This window comes from Varroa jacobsoni, unplaced genomic scaffold, assembly GCF_002532875.2.
Source record: "Varroa jacobsoni isolate VJ856 unplaced genomic scaffold, vjacob_1.0 scaffold_442, whole genome shotgun sequence".
In the NCBI taxonomy this organism is placed as follows: domain Eukaryota; kingdom Metazoa; phylum Arthropoda; class Arachnida; order Mesostigmata; family Varroidae; genus Varroa; species Varroa jacobsoni.
The window spans coordinates 201392-217841 of NW_019213344.1; the positions used below are offsets into that span (position 1 = coordinate 201392).

General features: G+C 41.3%; 1 protein-coding gene across 4 annotated transcripts in view; it reads left to right on the forward strand.

The window, feature by feature from the left end:
• LOC111260473 (uncharacterized) overlaps positions 1-16450 on the forward strand; it is a 98871-nt gene that overhangs the window by 70362 nt on the left and 12059 nt on the right. For 3 of the 4 annotated variants that reach the window (XR_015311080.1, XM_086968348.1, XM_086968347.1), the window contains exon 5: positions 15674-15715. Coding sequence is in view for 3 of the 4 variants with exons in the window: in XM_086968348.1 (XP_086824474.1) it covers positions 15674-15715 (42 nt within the window). In the remaining variant the exon portion in view is untranslated. Of the gene's footprint in view, positions 1-11312; positions 11519-15673; positions 15716-16450 lie in introns of all 4 variants that reach the window. The other variant, XM_086968349.1, reaches the window with a different exon arrangement.

The following is a 16450-nucleotide window of genomic DNA, read 5'->3' on the forward strand; positions in this document are numbered from 1 at the left end:
ACCTATATAGGCCACTGAATTGCATCCTACAGAAAAAATTGTCCTTTTGTTGGTTGTCATTGATTTTGCACAGTATTGAATCAGTTTGGAGTGCGCGTTTTGGAATGACAACTAGAAAAAACTGCGGATCGTTAGCATTTTATTGTATTCAGATGTAGTAAGAGCATCGAAGGAGATGCCGTGAAGGCGATTATGCGCGATAGCGGTTACTGATGTCAAAACATAGCCCTGCCTCTATAATCCAAGAAACGAAGCGAGGATCCGGAACCTCTTAGGTACATATGTTCTTAGGAGGATTATTTATATAATATAGTATGGTTATTTGGATAGTCCATAGGAGTACTCAGTTGTGTACCTAAATATATAGGAATATATATACATATATTTAAACGCTAATCTCCTAATCAATGAGTATAATAGTGGTAAATGCTAATTTTCCCCTTATAGGATAATTGTTTTCTTTTTGATGATTATTCTTAATGGTTTAGTTTTTATCATTATTTCAACTAAATATATTATAGTTAACATGATCATAATTTTTCTATTGGAGGGTCACGATATTGAGATTAGTCAGACTATATTAGCAACTAATATTGACGTTTACGTGAGATTACATTTACTATGCTAATGCTTTGAAGTGAAAAATAAGTTTTATAATATTTATATATATATCTATTTGTATATATACTCTGCATTACCTTTACTTGGTTTTAGTGGACGTTTCGTGACCGATTCTGTACGTACTCTGGGGAGCTGGACCAAACCTCAATAACAATGCTACATTCCTACTGAGGTAGTAACATCCTATAGGTGACACGCATGTAGGAAATAATATGTCATCGTTTTTTTGCTTCGAAATCGTTGTTTTTAATAACAAGCAATAATGGACTTTTTTTTTTCGCATTTATGCAATGCGTTGCCATAAGCGATTGATTAGAGCGATGTGACTCGTTTTTTTTTTTGGCCTTAAGGACAGACAAAGGTTCTGTTGTGATAAATTTTGCTATCCAATTTCGTTCGATTAACTGTGAGCAGGCGGTTGCTGCCAAACGGAAAGCTTCAGCTTGACTTAGTGATACGTGAAAACTGAGTTCTTCATCCAGGTTTCCCGTAAGGGCCCGGATTGTATGGTTTACAGGGGAATTGAGAGTCGTTTGCTGTTTCAACTAGTCTTAACTTCATATCAAATTGTAGGCCTCGATTTCATGAACATTTAGCAGTTGGCTAAAAAAACACATACGAGTGTATTGCAAAGATGTCTTCTCTAGCGCAGAATACTACGTCAAACACTGTTCTGCGATAGAATTAGACTAATTAGACATTATATGTTTATGGGCACATTACTCGCGTCGTTTGCTTATGCTTAGCCGAGTCGTACCGAAATCTATCTTCTTACGCCCTGAAAAATTCTTCCTTTACCACATGAAGTCATTGGTGGTTACTTCAATGAAGATCAGACTGTCAATGGAATAGTTGCAACAACGAGATGGAACAAATGTTATCTTTTTCGCCATCCCGGTGAGGCGAGACGCCCTTCAATTGTAGATAAGTGAATATTCAGTGCGCCACAGTGCAATAACACTCGGCGGCCCTAGCTATTTACGGGTAGTCGAAGTGAAGAGAAACCATTGGCGAGATTAAGTTAGTTCCGACATTTTCACAAAAATGTGAATGTAGTTCTTTGCGAATAACGGGGGCACGCTTTCATGCGTCGACATCCCGGACGAGTCGGGTGGGCAAAAAGTGCATAGAGTTATACCAAACGCCGTTAATGCAGATGATTGGCCAGGCCACAGGCAGGCTTCGAAAGCAACCCCTGAAAGCCCGACGTGACTGCGCGAGCAAGCCCCACGTTTTGAAGCTATAAGAATCTGAAGGGCACAGCTAGCGCGAAGTAGGGCAACGCGGCGGCGGCGGCGACGACGCCTTTAGTCTGGACAAGACGTTGAAAGCTAGTCAGCTAGTGATGGCATCAACATCATCTGATCTAACAAGTTCCGCTACGCCGCACTGCTATTTACCATTATTTTATTGATATGGTTGCTAGTAGCATTACTTCGATGCTGCCGCCAGCGAGCGGATCGTGGCCAAAGATGAAAAATTGTTGGATTCTAACTTAACTTAATGTGTACGTGACATTGGACTGAACGTATGGCGAATGGCTGATCGGCTGTTAATTTTGATCTTGTGGGCATGGTCTTACGTATGCTATCTATGTGTAGAAAAGGTCGTTACTAAGGAAACTATAAACAAATCTGCAGGTATCAATGACTGTTCGAAAGCACTACAACTATAACTCGAAACATTTGGAGGTAGATGGGGTAGGTTTCACTAAGCTGGGGCTCTCCCAGAAACAGGAGGGGTGCATTGTATGTCATAAGGGCTGTAAGTTCTGACGAATTTCTAAATCACCTAAATTTTGTGTACTGCAGAATCGTTTGGCTAATTTCATTGAACGCATCTAGACTATTGGGTTTGCCGAAAAGTCGGCTTTTCAGAACATCTGATCTCTGGGCGGCTTTTCTGATTTCAGCGAATTACAAAGTATCTCCAACGATATGGGACTTTGTTCGACAATAAGCGAATTAGGCTAACAGCGTACTATATTAGTTCCGTGTTTATAAACTTGCCTTAAAGAGAATCGATGATTTCAACTTAACAAGCTGAAGTCGGTAACTGTGAAGTTTTCACTGTCAAGGGATCAAACGCGTGTGAATCTAACGCCTTGTCCAGTTAACCGTTTATTGCGCACTAGACGTAATTGGTTCGTCGGAACTTGTCCTAAATTCTATTTCAACTTAAATAATACATGGGTCATAACTCCTTTTCCATAGATTTATATATAGGGCTGCTTAATAATAAATTTTACGAGTATTTTTTCGGTCGTCAAAAGGACGAAATCGACATTTGAAGATTTGGGCCACGCTAAACTTTTTGACATCTAACTTGCATTCGTTTCGGGCTCTTGTTGTCGTCAGTCGCCCCTTTTGTGATTAAAGATAGAACATATATATTTATTGCGTTACAATTATGACGATGGTGTCGGTGTTAGAAGTGGTATTCGTGCATGAGAGGCAAATTCACCAGCCTATATATAGCATGATTGCATTGACACAGCAAAAATTTCTACCTGAACAAGAACTTTGTTGAAAAACGAAGATCTACACATTGCCTAGATAAATGTCTGGTCGCTGAATAGGACCTATACATGCGAATACACAAACACGTCGATAAACAGTCGCACGCACAGGCGAAAAAAGCGTGGACCCCGATCAAACAAGTGGACAAATTTTTTCCGTCTTGTTCGGCTAGCGAACGGGTAGCCGGCCATTGCCGACTACCGCGCTACGCCCGCTTAGAGCTACCGTGTATCAGTTTCCCAATGTTGTGGATCGGAACGAGCGACCCACCGCCATTCAGATAGATCCGGCTGCTTGACTATCGTTTATGCGGTGGGAACCTCTTCTTGGGCTTGATAGGTTTACAAGTCGACTATTACGGCACTAAGCACTATCTCTAGTATAAAGCACATCTATGAGCAGATACTCAAGCAAACATGGGACCGTATCTCTGCTCCCGGTCCCAGCGACAGCGGTAAACATCTTTACGCCACCATATCGGGGATGTTTTGCAGCCTAATCAACGGGATGACACTGCGATTCATTAGTACACATAGATGCTACACGTCATTAGCCAGATACATATGAAGCACACTGGTAGGCCCATGGCGCACGAGTCTAGCGTCTTAGCTACGATCACGGCTTCTTGAACTCGTCTGCGTTGAGTAGATTTACGTCTTGTTGTTGTATGAAGTATTCGTATGTTGCAGCCATAATATTAGCTAACGCGAGCCGATTCAGCTAGCTGTCCATGATGTCCTTTGCACCTACATTTTCTAGTTTATTGGAACGAAGATGCCGTCAACAGTATCACCAACGCTGCAGCGAAAATAGGACACATAGTCGATTAGTGTTGGACTAACAGTGTCTCAAACGTTTAATAAGTTCACAGCACTTAATGATTGACGCTAGTTTTTTTCATCCTGCTTCTAATAATCGAATATCAGCTATTTTCATTTGTTGCAATGATCAAGTTGTGTAAATCGCTCATCAATCTGGCTGGTGCGAAAGCTTGCTTGCCCAGTATGAGGGCAGCAGGGGAATTCCTGTGTTTACCATACGATGTCCTGTGCAGTCTTGACGTACATGCAGCCATGCGTGCGTATCGACAACTCATAATACGTTGAACTAAATAAAATAGGTAAGTGTGTACGATACAGGTTGGCATCCGTTGTTATACACTCAGTTTGTGATAGCCGGGTGTGTTTTTTTCAGAAGGCGATATAGCCCTACTGTAGCCTCTGCTGGTTCAAAGTGTTGTGTACTCAATGAATACCCTTAATAACGCTAATTGAAAAATGTGCGGGTATAGGTCTATATTGTTTCTCTGTATCTTCCCAATTGCGTGCCATCAAGCTACTTTCTACGCTATAGCTGTCAAGTTACCTCAGTGAATTTTGTGTAGTTACCACTGTTTGCTGTGCCACAACTTTCTATATGGTACCTAACTCTGAAACGATCCAAATAAATGGCGTTTCTACTTTTTTATATATAATAAAGTGTATTGTGTATAATATAGCTCGTCCCCAGGGATGACGTTACGCCTCTAATTGTATAGCCATTACCACCTTGGAGCCAGCCGAGATTCGGCCGTCTCAAAAAAACTTCAGAGCGTCAAAAGATGGCTGCTGTCTAAGCAGGATCGCTCCGTCCAACTTACCGTTGACTCATGCTCATTGATATTTAACAGTTGACTTATGTTTCGAGTCTGATAACATTGACTCAGATGATTGGCTTCCATTGGCAGTGTGTCTAGGCCCAGTTTGGAGCCTGGACTCGCGTGCTTCCAAACATTGCATGCGGATACGTTGCTACGTTTACGGTTAACCACAGGCACGCAATTTCGAGATATAAAGAAAAAGGCAAAACTTCAATAATGTGCTTAGCGTAAAAATGTGATACAATAGCACAAAACGTCCACTGCTGCTGATTCGATCGTCGTTAGTCAAAATTTGACGGTACCCCTTCGATTCATTGTGACCCTACTAACTGTCTGCCAATCGTGCGTACATGGCACCGTATAGACCCCCCGCGATTACTGAATTCACTTGCACGCGCTGTCGCAAGCCGAACTGCACAATCAGAGTGAACAACTAACTGCATGCACGAGCTTCGCTGAAATCGAACCAGAGGGTCACGAAATCGAGATACGCATCGATAAACATAGTCATGCTGTTACTACATGACCCCTATGTTATCTTGTTAGTGATATAATGGCAATGATAATTACGATACAGACGTGTCTACGTCCGGAGGAGGAGGAGGAGGAGGAGGAGGAGGAGGTGGAGGTGGAGGTGTCAGTGTGTGTTTTAGAGACGTGAATGATTTAGTTGTACATCAACAATGTCGAGCAATGGCGAAAGAAGACGATAGTGTCTTACTTCTAATATATGTAAAAGTACGTGCCTAGACGCGTGTATCTCAGATAGATAGCCAGATGAATCAATGTCACGAGTAAGCTAACGGGAGCTGGTACAGCGGAGGATAAACGAAACGCATCCTGTCACCACTGTTGTTATTGTTACTGCGAACGGCACAGTGATACCCATCAAGTGTTTCGTTACCTCCTGGTCTTCTTCCTTGTCCATCTTTGCCCTGCCGAAGCGAACAACAGAACTACGTTACCGGAAGTCACGCTATAGTAAAGATAAATTATAGACAGATGATTCCGAAAGGATTATCAAAACGAAGCGATACTGATGGGTGCTGCTACGCAAAGCTGTCACTAGACTGATCACTCGATAATCGATCAACAGCTCTATTGGCCGTTATTAGCGCGTGAACAGGCATGTTTTTCGCACAATGAAAACTATTCGACTAGGTTTGTAGTTTTCACAAAGACTTATACTCGTAATAGGGCACTGCCTATAGCAGGTTTACTAAATCACAGTGTAAATGTTCGTTGCGGACGAGCTTGATCGTTCCGAAACACGAAACATACCGACTCGAAACGATGAGATAAACGCACCCATCATTATCCTATTGATATTATAGTTCGCCGATTAGAGCTGAGCTATACCTGTTCCAGGTGCCAGCACCTGGGAAAGAAACGTCTTCTTTTGATACTTCTACTAGGTATACCGTTCATCAATCTTCCAAGCTGTTGAAAGAACGTGCTGCTCAAGTAAATTATTAGAAACATATAACCTATATTTTTATGGTGAGAATTTGTGATCAGGTAGCTGAGCGTGTTTTTTGCTAAATACGTCCACACTAAAGACCGAAAGAAACTACATAAATAGCCACATTGCCAACTTGATAGTTACGCGGCCACGTACAAATGTTACCATACAAAGATAGTCGTAATGATAATCATTTATGTGGGTCTGGGTTTTGATTTGTAAATTTCACTGTTGATCCCATTCCAGAATCGTAAATATTACGCAACACCACGTAGATAGATTGGGTCAAGCGAAATACACCCTTGACATCGACCGACGTCGATGTTTGGGCAAACCCACGCATTTTTATTATATTTTTTCTAGCCAGTCTACCAATAGCAGTGGCACCTGCTGCTACCGGTTCATGGCACCGTGCTGAGCCATTATCGTCTACCATTCTGTCTATGATTACTGGTGTTGATGACGCCATCCATGAATGGAGTTTTTGTTGCTACGGTATTACTCGACAAGGCGAGAATATTGTGCTCATTAGCGCTACATGCAAAGCGTGGGTGGTGAAATTTCCGAAAAAATCTATAAAATATACTGTGTATCAGTTTTTCTCCACGCTGATACGCGGAGCTTATTTCGAACGGCAGCCGGTTGCAGAATTCGCCAAAGTGAGTGGCGTTGTCTAAGGTGGATGAGTCTAAACCTTAGGGTAATAGAATTAATAGGTAACTTATATTGTGCTTAGTACTGAATTGAATTGTTGCCATGTTTGTTCTCATTTATTTGCTCAGCCGTGCGCCATTGATACAATCAGTGTGTATATTTATAAAGCATACACAAGACGTGCTTTCATTAAAGCCAATCTTGTAAGAGCTATTGCATTGTCGTAGTAATGGCCGTTCTAGGTAATTGTCTGATGGCTGATAACAGTGTCGGAATAGAAGAAAAATTATTTAGAAGGCATACTTTTTTTACTTTAGCAAACACTCTGGTTGTGGAAGATGTGGGACGAAACTAACCATGCTATAGAGTGTTCATGTTAACTCCAGTTTATAAAGGAATGTCAGCGATTGGGAAGTTTTAAAGTTGCAAATCTGTATTACAGCTTTACGCTATTCGAGTTCAGCCAAGAACGCATGTTAAATAGCTACTTAGATGACTCACCGTGCGTGACCTCGTTTCCCTTCTAACTAATTAATACGCCAATTTTCGAATCTCAAGTGGAATCCTCGTGAGGCTCATTCAACACGCATGAGAAAGTACTCCAGCTTGTACTCTAATAGTCATTTATAAAAGTCAAAGTTTTAAACTTCAATAATTCGACTAGGTCGTCTTTTTTCAAGGTTTATGCCTCTGCAGGGCTTTTTTGTCATTGGTTTTTGTTGTTATGGCTACTATTCGTATCGGTCCCACATGAAATCTCCGCATAGGGCCACCCACTTTTTACCTCTAAACTGAGTTGTCTTAGTTTATAATTCGAGCTACAGCAAACGCTACTTAACGCCGCTCTGTGATGTTTCCAATTCTAACCTACGACGAAGTGCTTGGCCTTTATCACTCTATTTAAATACTCCTGTTAGATGAATCGTGTTACCGTCCGGTTCCGTTATGTCCTATTGCCCTCATCGTACGTAACCCGCCATCGTTTTTGTGTTATCCTGTCATCGATTAGCAGTTTTTTTTTCATCATCCTAAAGTGAAACCGATGATAGCTCCTAGTATATTAGGTCGCTACAGCCAAACATCTAAGCAATTTTAAGATATATCTATTTTTTTGAAAATGACGAAATTTTCCATTTTTGAACGTAGAAGTATTCTATTACTTTTTTTTTTCTCTCGAAAATTCGATTTTGAGCTAGTTGCGTACAATTCGCAATAGAAAGCGATTGTTAGTTATAGATATTGGGCAGATTGTCAGCCATTCTTCTAACAATAACCGAAAAAGAGATTTTTCTCACTTTGAAGAACTTTCTGTGCTCGGTGATTGAATATTCCCCTTATTCGATAAACTAAGCATATACAGGTTAAAAATCCTGAAGTTATTAGAACATGTTTTTACATGTAAGCTGTTCTGGCTGGCACTAAAACTGAATAACTTTTAAACGAGTTGGACGATGATATTTTCAGGCGTTAGTAATACTCTTTTACATTTGTTGCACGCTTTAGCTACTTTTGAACAGCAATACAACTACCATTCGCGTTCCCTTGTATCATTTGTCTGTTTATGATTTTTCGAAGTAAATCAATAGTAGGACAACGCTCGTCCACCAGCTGTCCGTTTTAGGACACCTCTTTATAACACAGACTTAAGTTGGAAGAACAAACGGTTGGAGCCAACAGAGGACATTCTTTTGTTCAATCCAAGAAGTAATCGAATCATGGCGCTAAGCCCTGGCCTTGTCATTAAGTAAGCAGACTGCGCTCTTGATTGCCCTGCCCAACGGTCTATGAGTCTCTTGAAAAACTTGATATAGTGGGTTGCATTTACTGGGTGTCTTGTTGTAGAAGATGCGTCTCATGTCAATTGCAGGTATTACCATGACCTTACGTCGCGTGCTGTTCTCTTGCCTCCCCTTTTCATCTGACGAACGAGACTGAATGATACTTCGTCTAAGGCGGCCGTGTGCCCCCCGCGTTTTTTATTGAATCAAATTTCGCAAAATGCACAGGAAATACACCACATTCATTTCCAACTAACCGAAAGTCAATTCGTGAAGGACTCATTTTTTCCTCAGTCAGTTTCCACGTTTTTACTATTTGAGTTGTACTTCTATAGCAGGTTACATGTGGAACGCCAGTACATGGAACGCTTAAAGCCTCTTGGCTAATGTCTTCATTAATCTCCCATCGATTTCATTCAGCGTTATCGACTTCGAGGAACATAACCGCTAAGTAGTAATTTTTGAGAAAAAAAAAATATCAGAATTAATTTCTACTGAAGTAAAGATAGTCGTTGTTAACTTGCATGCTTCTAGAAGAAAGGAACATTTACCCGTTATATAATACTACATATATATATATATATATATATATAAAACTATAATTTGCTTTAAAGTATAGGATCGGGTTAGTATTATTAGGCCAGGAGATCTCTGGATACGTTGCTCAAACACTATATCATATATTTGAGTGCATCCAAACCTTGTTTTTCTGTTATCTGTTTGAACGACCTTCCGTATGTCCAAAGAAGACACAGGAATCGTATAAAACTGGATTCTGGTCTATTGTACGTGGGAACAAGCAATCCCATTACTAGCAATAGTGCACGTTGTCGTGGCGGCCGCAGCGAACCTGGATGCGGACACAAACACCTAACCGAATTCGCCGTCTCGGTCGATATGACCTAAAGACCTAACCTGTTTTGCCGACTAAGTACGAATCAAGGCTAAATATGTTCTAGCTTTCGTACTATCTACTAAAGAAATCACTACCGCTACCGTACTCGACACCGCTGTGGAGGTATCTGTGTTACTCGAATACGGTACAAATAATATCATGATCAAGATTAGCCATCATAAATAGTATATGTGTTTATATCCATGTATCTTTTTATCTAGTCAATGTTTGATTTGAAAACGTTCTTTCGGACGTACAGAATACGCTGTTTCTAAACATCGTTGTACGTTCTTTACGCGGCTCAGCCACCTTCGCAGCTTAGTTCAATGATGTAATATATATATATATATATATATATATATATACATTGATCGGTAAGCACCTGTTGTCTTACCCGCATGTTATCCACAATATTGTCCTGGATGGATGCCTTATAGGTTAACACTGAGTATTGTCGTCACTGCATGCCAATGATTGCACGATGCGAATGATAATGACAATAAAATTTTGTTTGAATTTCCCGTTTCAATAGGCACCACATATCGTTTACGCATGCGCTCATTGACAAAAGGGCAAAGTTTCTCTGTGGGCACTTTTCTCTATGTAAATGTCGTCGTTACGAACTAGGGTGACGACCGCGTAGAGGTTTGTAGGTACACGGAGAACGGCGGTGTTTAGAAAGGGGGAATTTTTCGAGAAAACAAGCATCGGGTTATCGGAACCGATGTCCGATCGATTCCTTCAAAGTGACTTGTTGTTACAGTCTGCTTTAATCGTAAACAACTGCCGAACGAAAAGTGACGAAGGAGAATAGGTAACGCGGGTGGGTGCTGCTGCAGTCGCTGTCTTCGCTCGTTCTTCTTTTTTCTGTTCCTGCTTACTTGTCGGTCTGACGGTGACCGTGTACGCGTGCGTTCATCGTTGCCTGTGATTGACGTTTTCGGCCGGATGGATGCTGGCTCCTGACCAAGATACCGGCCCCCTGTCCCCATCCTCAAATGTAACTGTTGTACTTTGATATGAACCGTTGTTCACTTACTTTTGCTACTGTTTATGCTTGCCCAGCAATAACAGGTCAGTGTTTGTTGCTGTAAAGCTATTACCTATCAGTGCTCGATCAGAAAGCTAAATCGCTTTTCTTTTTTTAAACTTGATGACCACGTCGTTCCGCTTAGTGCAGAATACTTTTGTTGACGCAACAGACATGTCTGCCCTGACAATCGTCTGATGGCTAGCTATCTGAGCTCGTGGGCTTCAATTACAAATGTTAGCGTACGTCCGCGTATAAAACGATTACAAGAAGCTATTATCTCGTGAAAGCTTCCAATATGTGTCGTATGGCGCCCCCAGGGCTCAACCAGTTGGATCGTTTATGACAGGTAAATGTTGCCAAAAGCCAAGGGGAGATTGCACAGTGGGGCGCATGTCGAACAAATTTGTGGGCGCACCTCGCCTGCAGTTCGTATACGTTGAGGCTGTTGTTGTTGTTGTTATGAGTAGCTAGCAATTCGGGTATAAAGGATACCGAACTGTTTTCTATTGTGTCGACACCATCGTTCATATTAACAAGCAAAGCTACTTCTGTTCTCTTGTGCGCCTCTGCCAGGTCGAGCCGATTGCTGGTCGATCCGAATTTGTTTGATAGCATTTCTTATGTATCTATCCATGTATGTCGCGCCGTCGTAAGGCGCAAATGAGGGCCGACGATAACCTAAATGGCTGAGCATGTCTGCACTCTTTTCAGAGTAATTCCGAAAATGCTACAAGAGCGCTCGTTCGCGCCATCGTCTAGCTGGTCAGGTCGACAAAAGACGAGAATTATGTGATACACTAAGGCAAACTTCGAATTACTGCTTCTGCCACTGCTGTCAAACCGCCGGATGGTGAAGTAGACGGTGTACGGGAAAAAATTAACTGCCCAGGGAAAGCTGGCAGTGACCGGAGATAACGGTTCGTTCAGTATCAGATAGGGCTCCTATATAATATGAAATCATCGTGCGAAAGAATTGAAATCACTGAACCTTGGGAATAATCACGACGATATCATCATATCTTTAACTAATGTAGTGATCTTATCCATCAGTAGTAGCAGTATTGTCAACATTACCATATAACATATATCTGCTTTAGGATCCGCAAACGCAAACCACACATACATAGTCCTACAAGCCTTGAGCAATCAATAAGGCATATGACTTGATACAAGGCTAAGCCTATTGCTAAGGTTAGTACTATCCAGTTAAACAGACAGAAACAGTTTTATGTGTATTACTTTAGCGTCTTGATCGATTTGCGAACATATGGACTATAATGACACAGACCGAACATACGGAAGTACATTTGACATTGTATCCGAAGACAGATTCAACACACAAATAAAAACAATATGTAATATATTTAGCCTAAATCTTTGTAAGTGCTTACTTTACAATCGTATTGATGTATTCAAAGTACCTAACGGGCATTAGTAGAAATGTCCGAACGAGCAACGAAGGCTATTCGTGAGACGTATTAATGAATTAGTTCAAGCTACGAAATGTCAAATACAGCTCTAACGCCATCGACTTTACGTGTAGCAGTGTGAGCTCTTTTTCGCCTTACTACGATTCCATCGATGCTCGACGACATATTCAATTGCAAAAACACAGCCTCTTCCTTCACTGTTCCAAAAGAGGCTGTCCTCGCTGCTACAAAAGAGGTGATTGAATTGATAAATACGTTTGTAGACATACGTAAATTTCGTCCTTGTAACAGGCCTATTTTCAGCCTGAATGAGCTTCGCGCCCAGGGACGGATTGCGTACTACTGTCTTTCCTACGCAACCGATTTCGAGCAGATTCAAATACTGTTCGATTGCCGCCTTGACGGATGAGCGCATGTCGGCGACCAGACATATGGGTGCCAACGCATATAGAACGCAGTCATCGCGCGTGGAAAGTATTAGGGATCATTGTTTTCGCGACGAGGCAACTATCGTTAATAGGGGCATCAGTCCAGGGCAGCAGCTAAACAATGGATGTTCCGTGTCAGACGAATCGATAACACATAATGCTGTTTGTGGACACGACATGTAAATGTTGGACGGGCAGAGGCAACGACACCGCCAGCCATTGAGCCGATTAACCAGAGGTGACGTTTGTCGAGGAAAGCTCATTAATTTAATCACGTTCTCATTTCCATTTGTCAAAACACGTTTTCCTCGTTGACGCATCGCGCCGAATACGGCTTTTTCGAATACGTTCGCTAAGCGTTGGCTGTAACACTCTTTAGACGATGAGAAGAAAACCATTATGTATTGATCGAATATACTTTTTATCATTTGAACACCTGAACAATGTAGTGGGTCTATATTAGAGTGAGACTAACTGGGTCGGCCGGTGCCGATATTATCAAGTTTTTCTAACTTCTATATTTAAACAGTTTGTTCCCGTATGTAGCACCTTTTTCTTCCGATGTCAACGGATACGAATTTCCACTTGAACACTACAGTACGTACTTATTTTTTTCAAATTTCCACAAGTCAGCATTCGAGCTAAAGCATTTTTGGTCAGCGTAGAAAGCATCGCTCTTCAAACGTCTCTATTACTTTGATGAGGAAATGATTACACTTAACAGATCGCACTGCCGCAAGGCAGGGCAGTCTCAGTCATTGCTGGGTGTTTATTATCAGCACGATCTCGTAAAGGCTCTTATATTAATTAATTGGCTTTCGACTTAATTAATAGTCACATGATTGATTCTTTCTTTTAAGCGTCCAATTCCGCTTAAGATCTGTTTCGTATAGATGATCGTCGTATTGTCTGCGTTTATTGATAAATTCACATTGGGCGAACAGCTAGAAAGGCAGTGACAAGTGGCTAGGGACTTGTGTGTCCTGGTGTATTGTGGCCGGTAATCCCGGTGCCGGACTAGGGATAAGGAAGACTAGGCCGCCATAGTGGCCTAAGGTACGTATCGGATAGCGATGACCATTACGAACGGCTTGTACTGACTGCTGCATTGTGCGTGCGTGTGTGTGTGCTGTTGCTGACATGGACCTACGTATAATTCAGTTCTTCGCGTCCAAATAATTCCTACAAGGCATCACAACTAGTTGGATTTATGCAACGTTCGTTGCGAAAAAACATGACAGCACGGAAGGACGGTCCGGTAGAACAGGCGCACGAGGAGAAGCGCAGCTAATGACACAATGATAGGCACTACGTGGCCCACTGTGACGTCATGGCCATATATATGTATATAAATTACCTAGTTCCTGTGTTGCGTTCTCTTTCTGTTTCGTTACATTTTTCGACTATGCGGAGAAGCATGACGATGATCACGGCAAGGCTGTGTATCTGTAGCGAGAAGTTTAAGCTTACTCGAAACATATAACTGCAACTTAGCTAACATCGCTTCATATAAAGTACTCATTGCATACATACTTTTTTTGTAACTAGCAATACAGCTCCGCAGGGAAAGTTATGAACAAAAAAAGTCATGCCCTATTTCAAAGGCAGGTTTATCCAAATGAAAACATGCACTGATTTTTGAATTTGTGTGCATGATCATCAACGGCGTTCGTTACCGCTAGTGTTTTAGTTTCTGTTCTACCTACTATCACGCGTATCAATGGTATGGTTATATAGAACTAAGCTCCATTAGTCCGCGCGAGGTTGGTAACCGTGTGCAGTTTCTAACCTAAATAAACCTGCTTCTATATATAGTAGTCCTGATGATAATGACAATCATATAAATATTATTATTTCTTCGCACTATTTGACAGATTCTTACAAAGTTGTAAGACCGTATTTCAGTAATTCACGAAAAGTTTCTCTGATACATATATACTATTCGAGTTTTAGCCCAAGTAGATCAGCCTTGTACACGAATCGCTCTCTCAGGTCGGTTATCCAACAATAGATCTATCTCGAATTAGGCGGATATGTTCATAAATTGATCAGACTTGTACGGTTACTCGACGATTCAAAGATCTGAAGATCAGAATATGGAAAAAATGATCGGACTTGTAATTACTACTGGCCAACATTCTTGTCTATGCATCTAAGAGTACGCGAGTATTTGGTTGTCTACTTCACGTCTGTCCAAACGGGGCTCTTTGTATTGATTCTCACATAGACTCATAACGACGACGTAAACGAACATCAAAAAACAATGATTGTATGCTGAGTGTAGGCAACATCAAGCATACGTATTGCACGTAAACTCATCTGGACGTCCATGATCCAAAAGTAAAAAAAAGAAAAAATGTAAGCCTTTATGTCTGTGTTAAATCCATAATAAATGTTTGATATCTGACCGTTAGAGTTATCGTCGAAGGGAGTGATGAACGCGAGGAATAGACCCTCTTTCACAAAGTGTCTTGCCATTATTAACACTAATTAAGCCGCAGTCGAACAACGTGCTTTCTGTCTTATTTCCCATTAGTACATGACATAATGACTGATAGGCCATTATGGCTCCAGGCCAGTACAAAACAATTACTACAGTGCGGAGGTCTGCACCGATGGTGCAATGCGCCTTGAAGCTGGGACGCATTTAAATCGTCGAGCGGTCATACCTTTACGACGGTGACCACTCGAACATTTTTGCCACGTCGTAAGATTAATCCCGTTCGGGAAGCCGTCAACTGTTGACCCAACGTGATTGGTAATCACTTTCAAGTCGTTTATCTGACCTTAACGATTTTAATGCTGGTAATCTATGGCGTGACCGCACGCTGAAGCCTCTCCATCTGCTGTTACTTAGGGGCCGATAATTTATAATAGCTTTCGTCAACCAGCGCTAATTTTGCCGCCACTTTCACTATCCCTATACCGTTTCAATTTCCATCACTAGGTTTGTCTTCTAAATTAAGTTAGCACGCATACGATTTCTATTTCGCCATTTTGAGTACTTCGTTTATAAGCTGTTAGCTGAACAGCACCGAAACAAGCACCAAAATGGTTTATATAATTGCTACATAATAATGCTGCCGTCCGTATTTCCTAGCAGGCTTACGAGAGGCTTCTTTGAAACACACATACAAGCCAATACACACCAGTATCGTATCTATCCTTTATTTTACATACACTGTGTAATATGTATTTGTTTTCTTCTTTCCAGAGTGGTTCTGATGCACCCAGGTGGACCACGTGGTATTGGAAGGCAAGTATACTGAAACAGTTTGGCCGAAGTACATTTTTTCGGGTCATATAGGAGATCAGCGAATGATAGCTCTGATTCTATCTCATTGAATATCGGTAACACCATCTACTTAATTTATCACTCCCATGTTCATTGTAAGAAACAGCTCAGATGCGATCGTTTCTATTTATTCTGATCTAACCTGGCGTAGACGCTCAAACAACTACTGTGCAGCGATAAAAAATTACAGGGTTAAAAAATATTGTTTCAGCATGAGTTGATCTTGAATGAAGATCAATAAACGTAGAACGTGTAAATGCAAGTAAAGTATATGTAACTAGAAGCAGAAAGTACGGGTGGGGGTGGTGTAAAATATCGATTTTGGCATAATTTTGATTAACTGAGCTAAAGCAATGCATTGTACCCAAATATGTGGGTCTCCTGAAATTTTATAGCACCTATACGCCCTCTGTGGTATATCCATCACACGCGCACAGTATCTTCCAGCATTACGTAGTGTCATGCTGACGACCTAAGGAACCCTATTATATATAAAGATCGCTGACCCATCCACAAACTGAGAATCGAACCTGGTACTTTTTGCACATGACATTTTCATGAAGACAAGTTCCATACCCAGGCATACCTGTCGATAAAAAGGTTGCATAAGGTGAAGTTCCATAACCACTCAATTTAAACCAACTTCCGAATCCGTTAACATTTTACCATCAAACGCAGATGAATCAATCACCATTG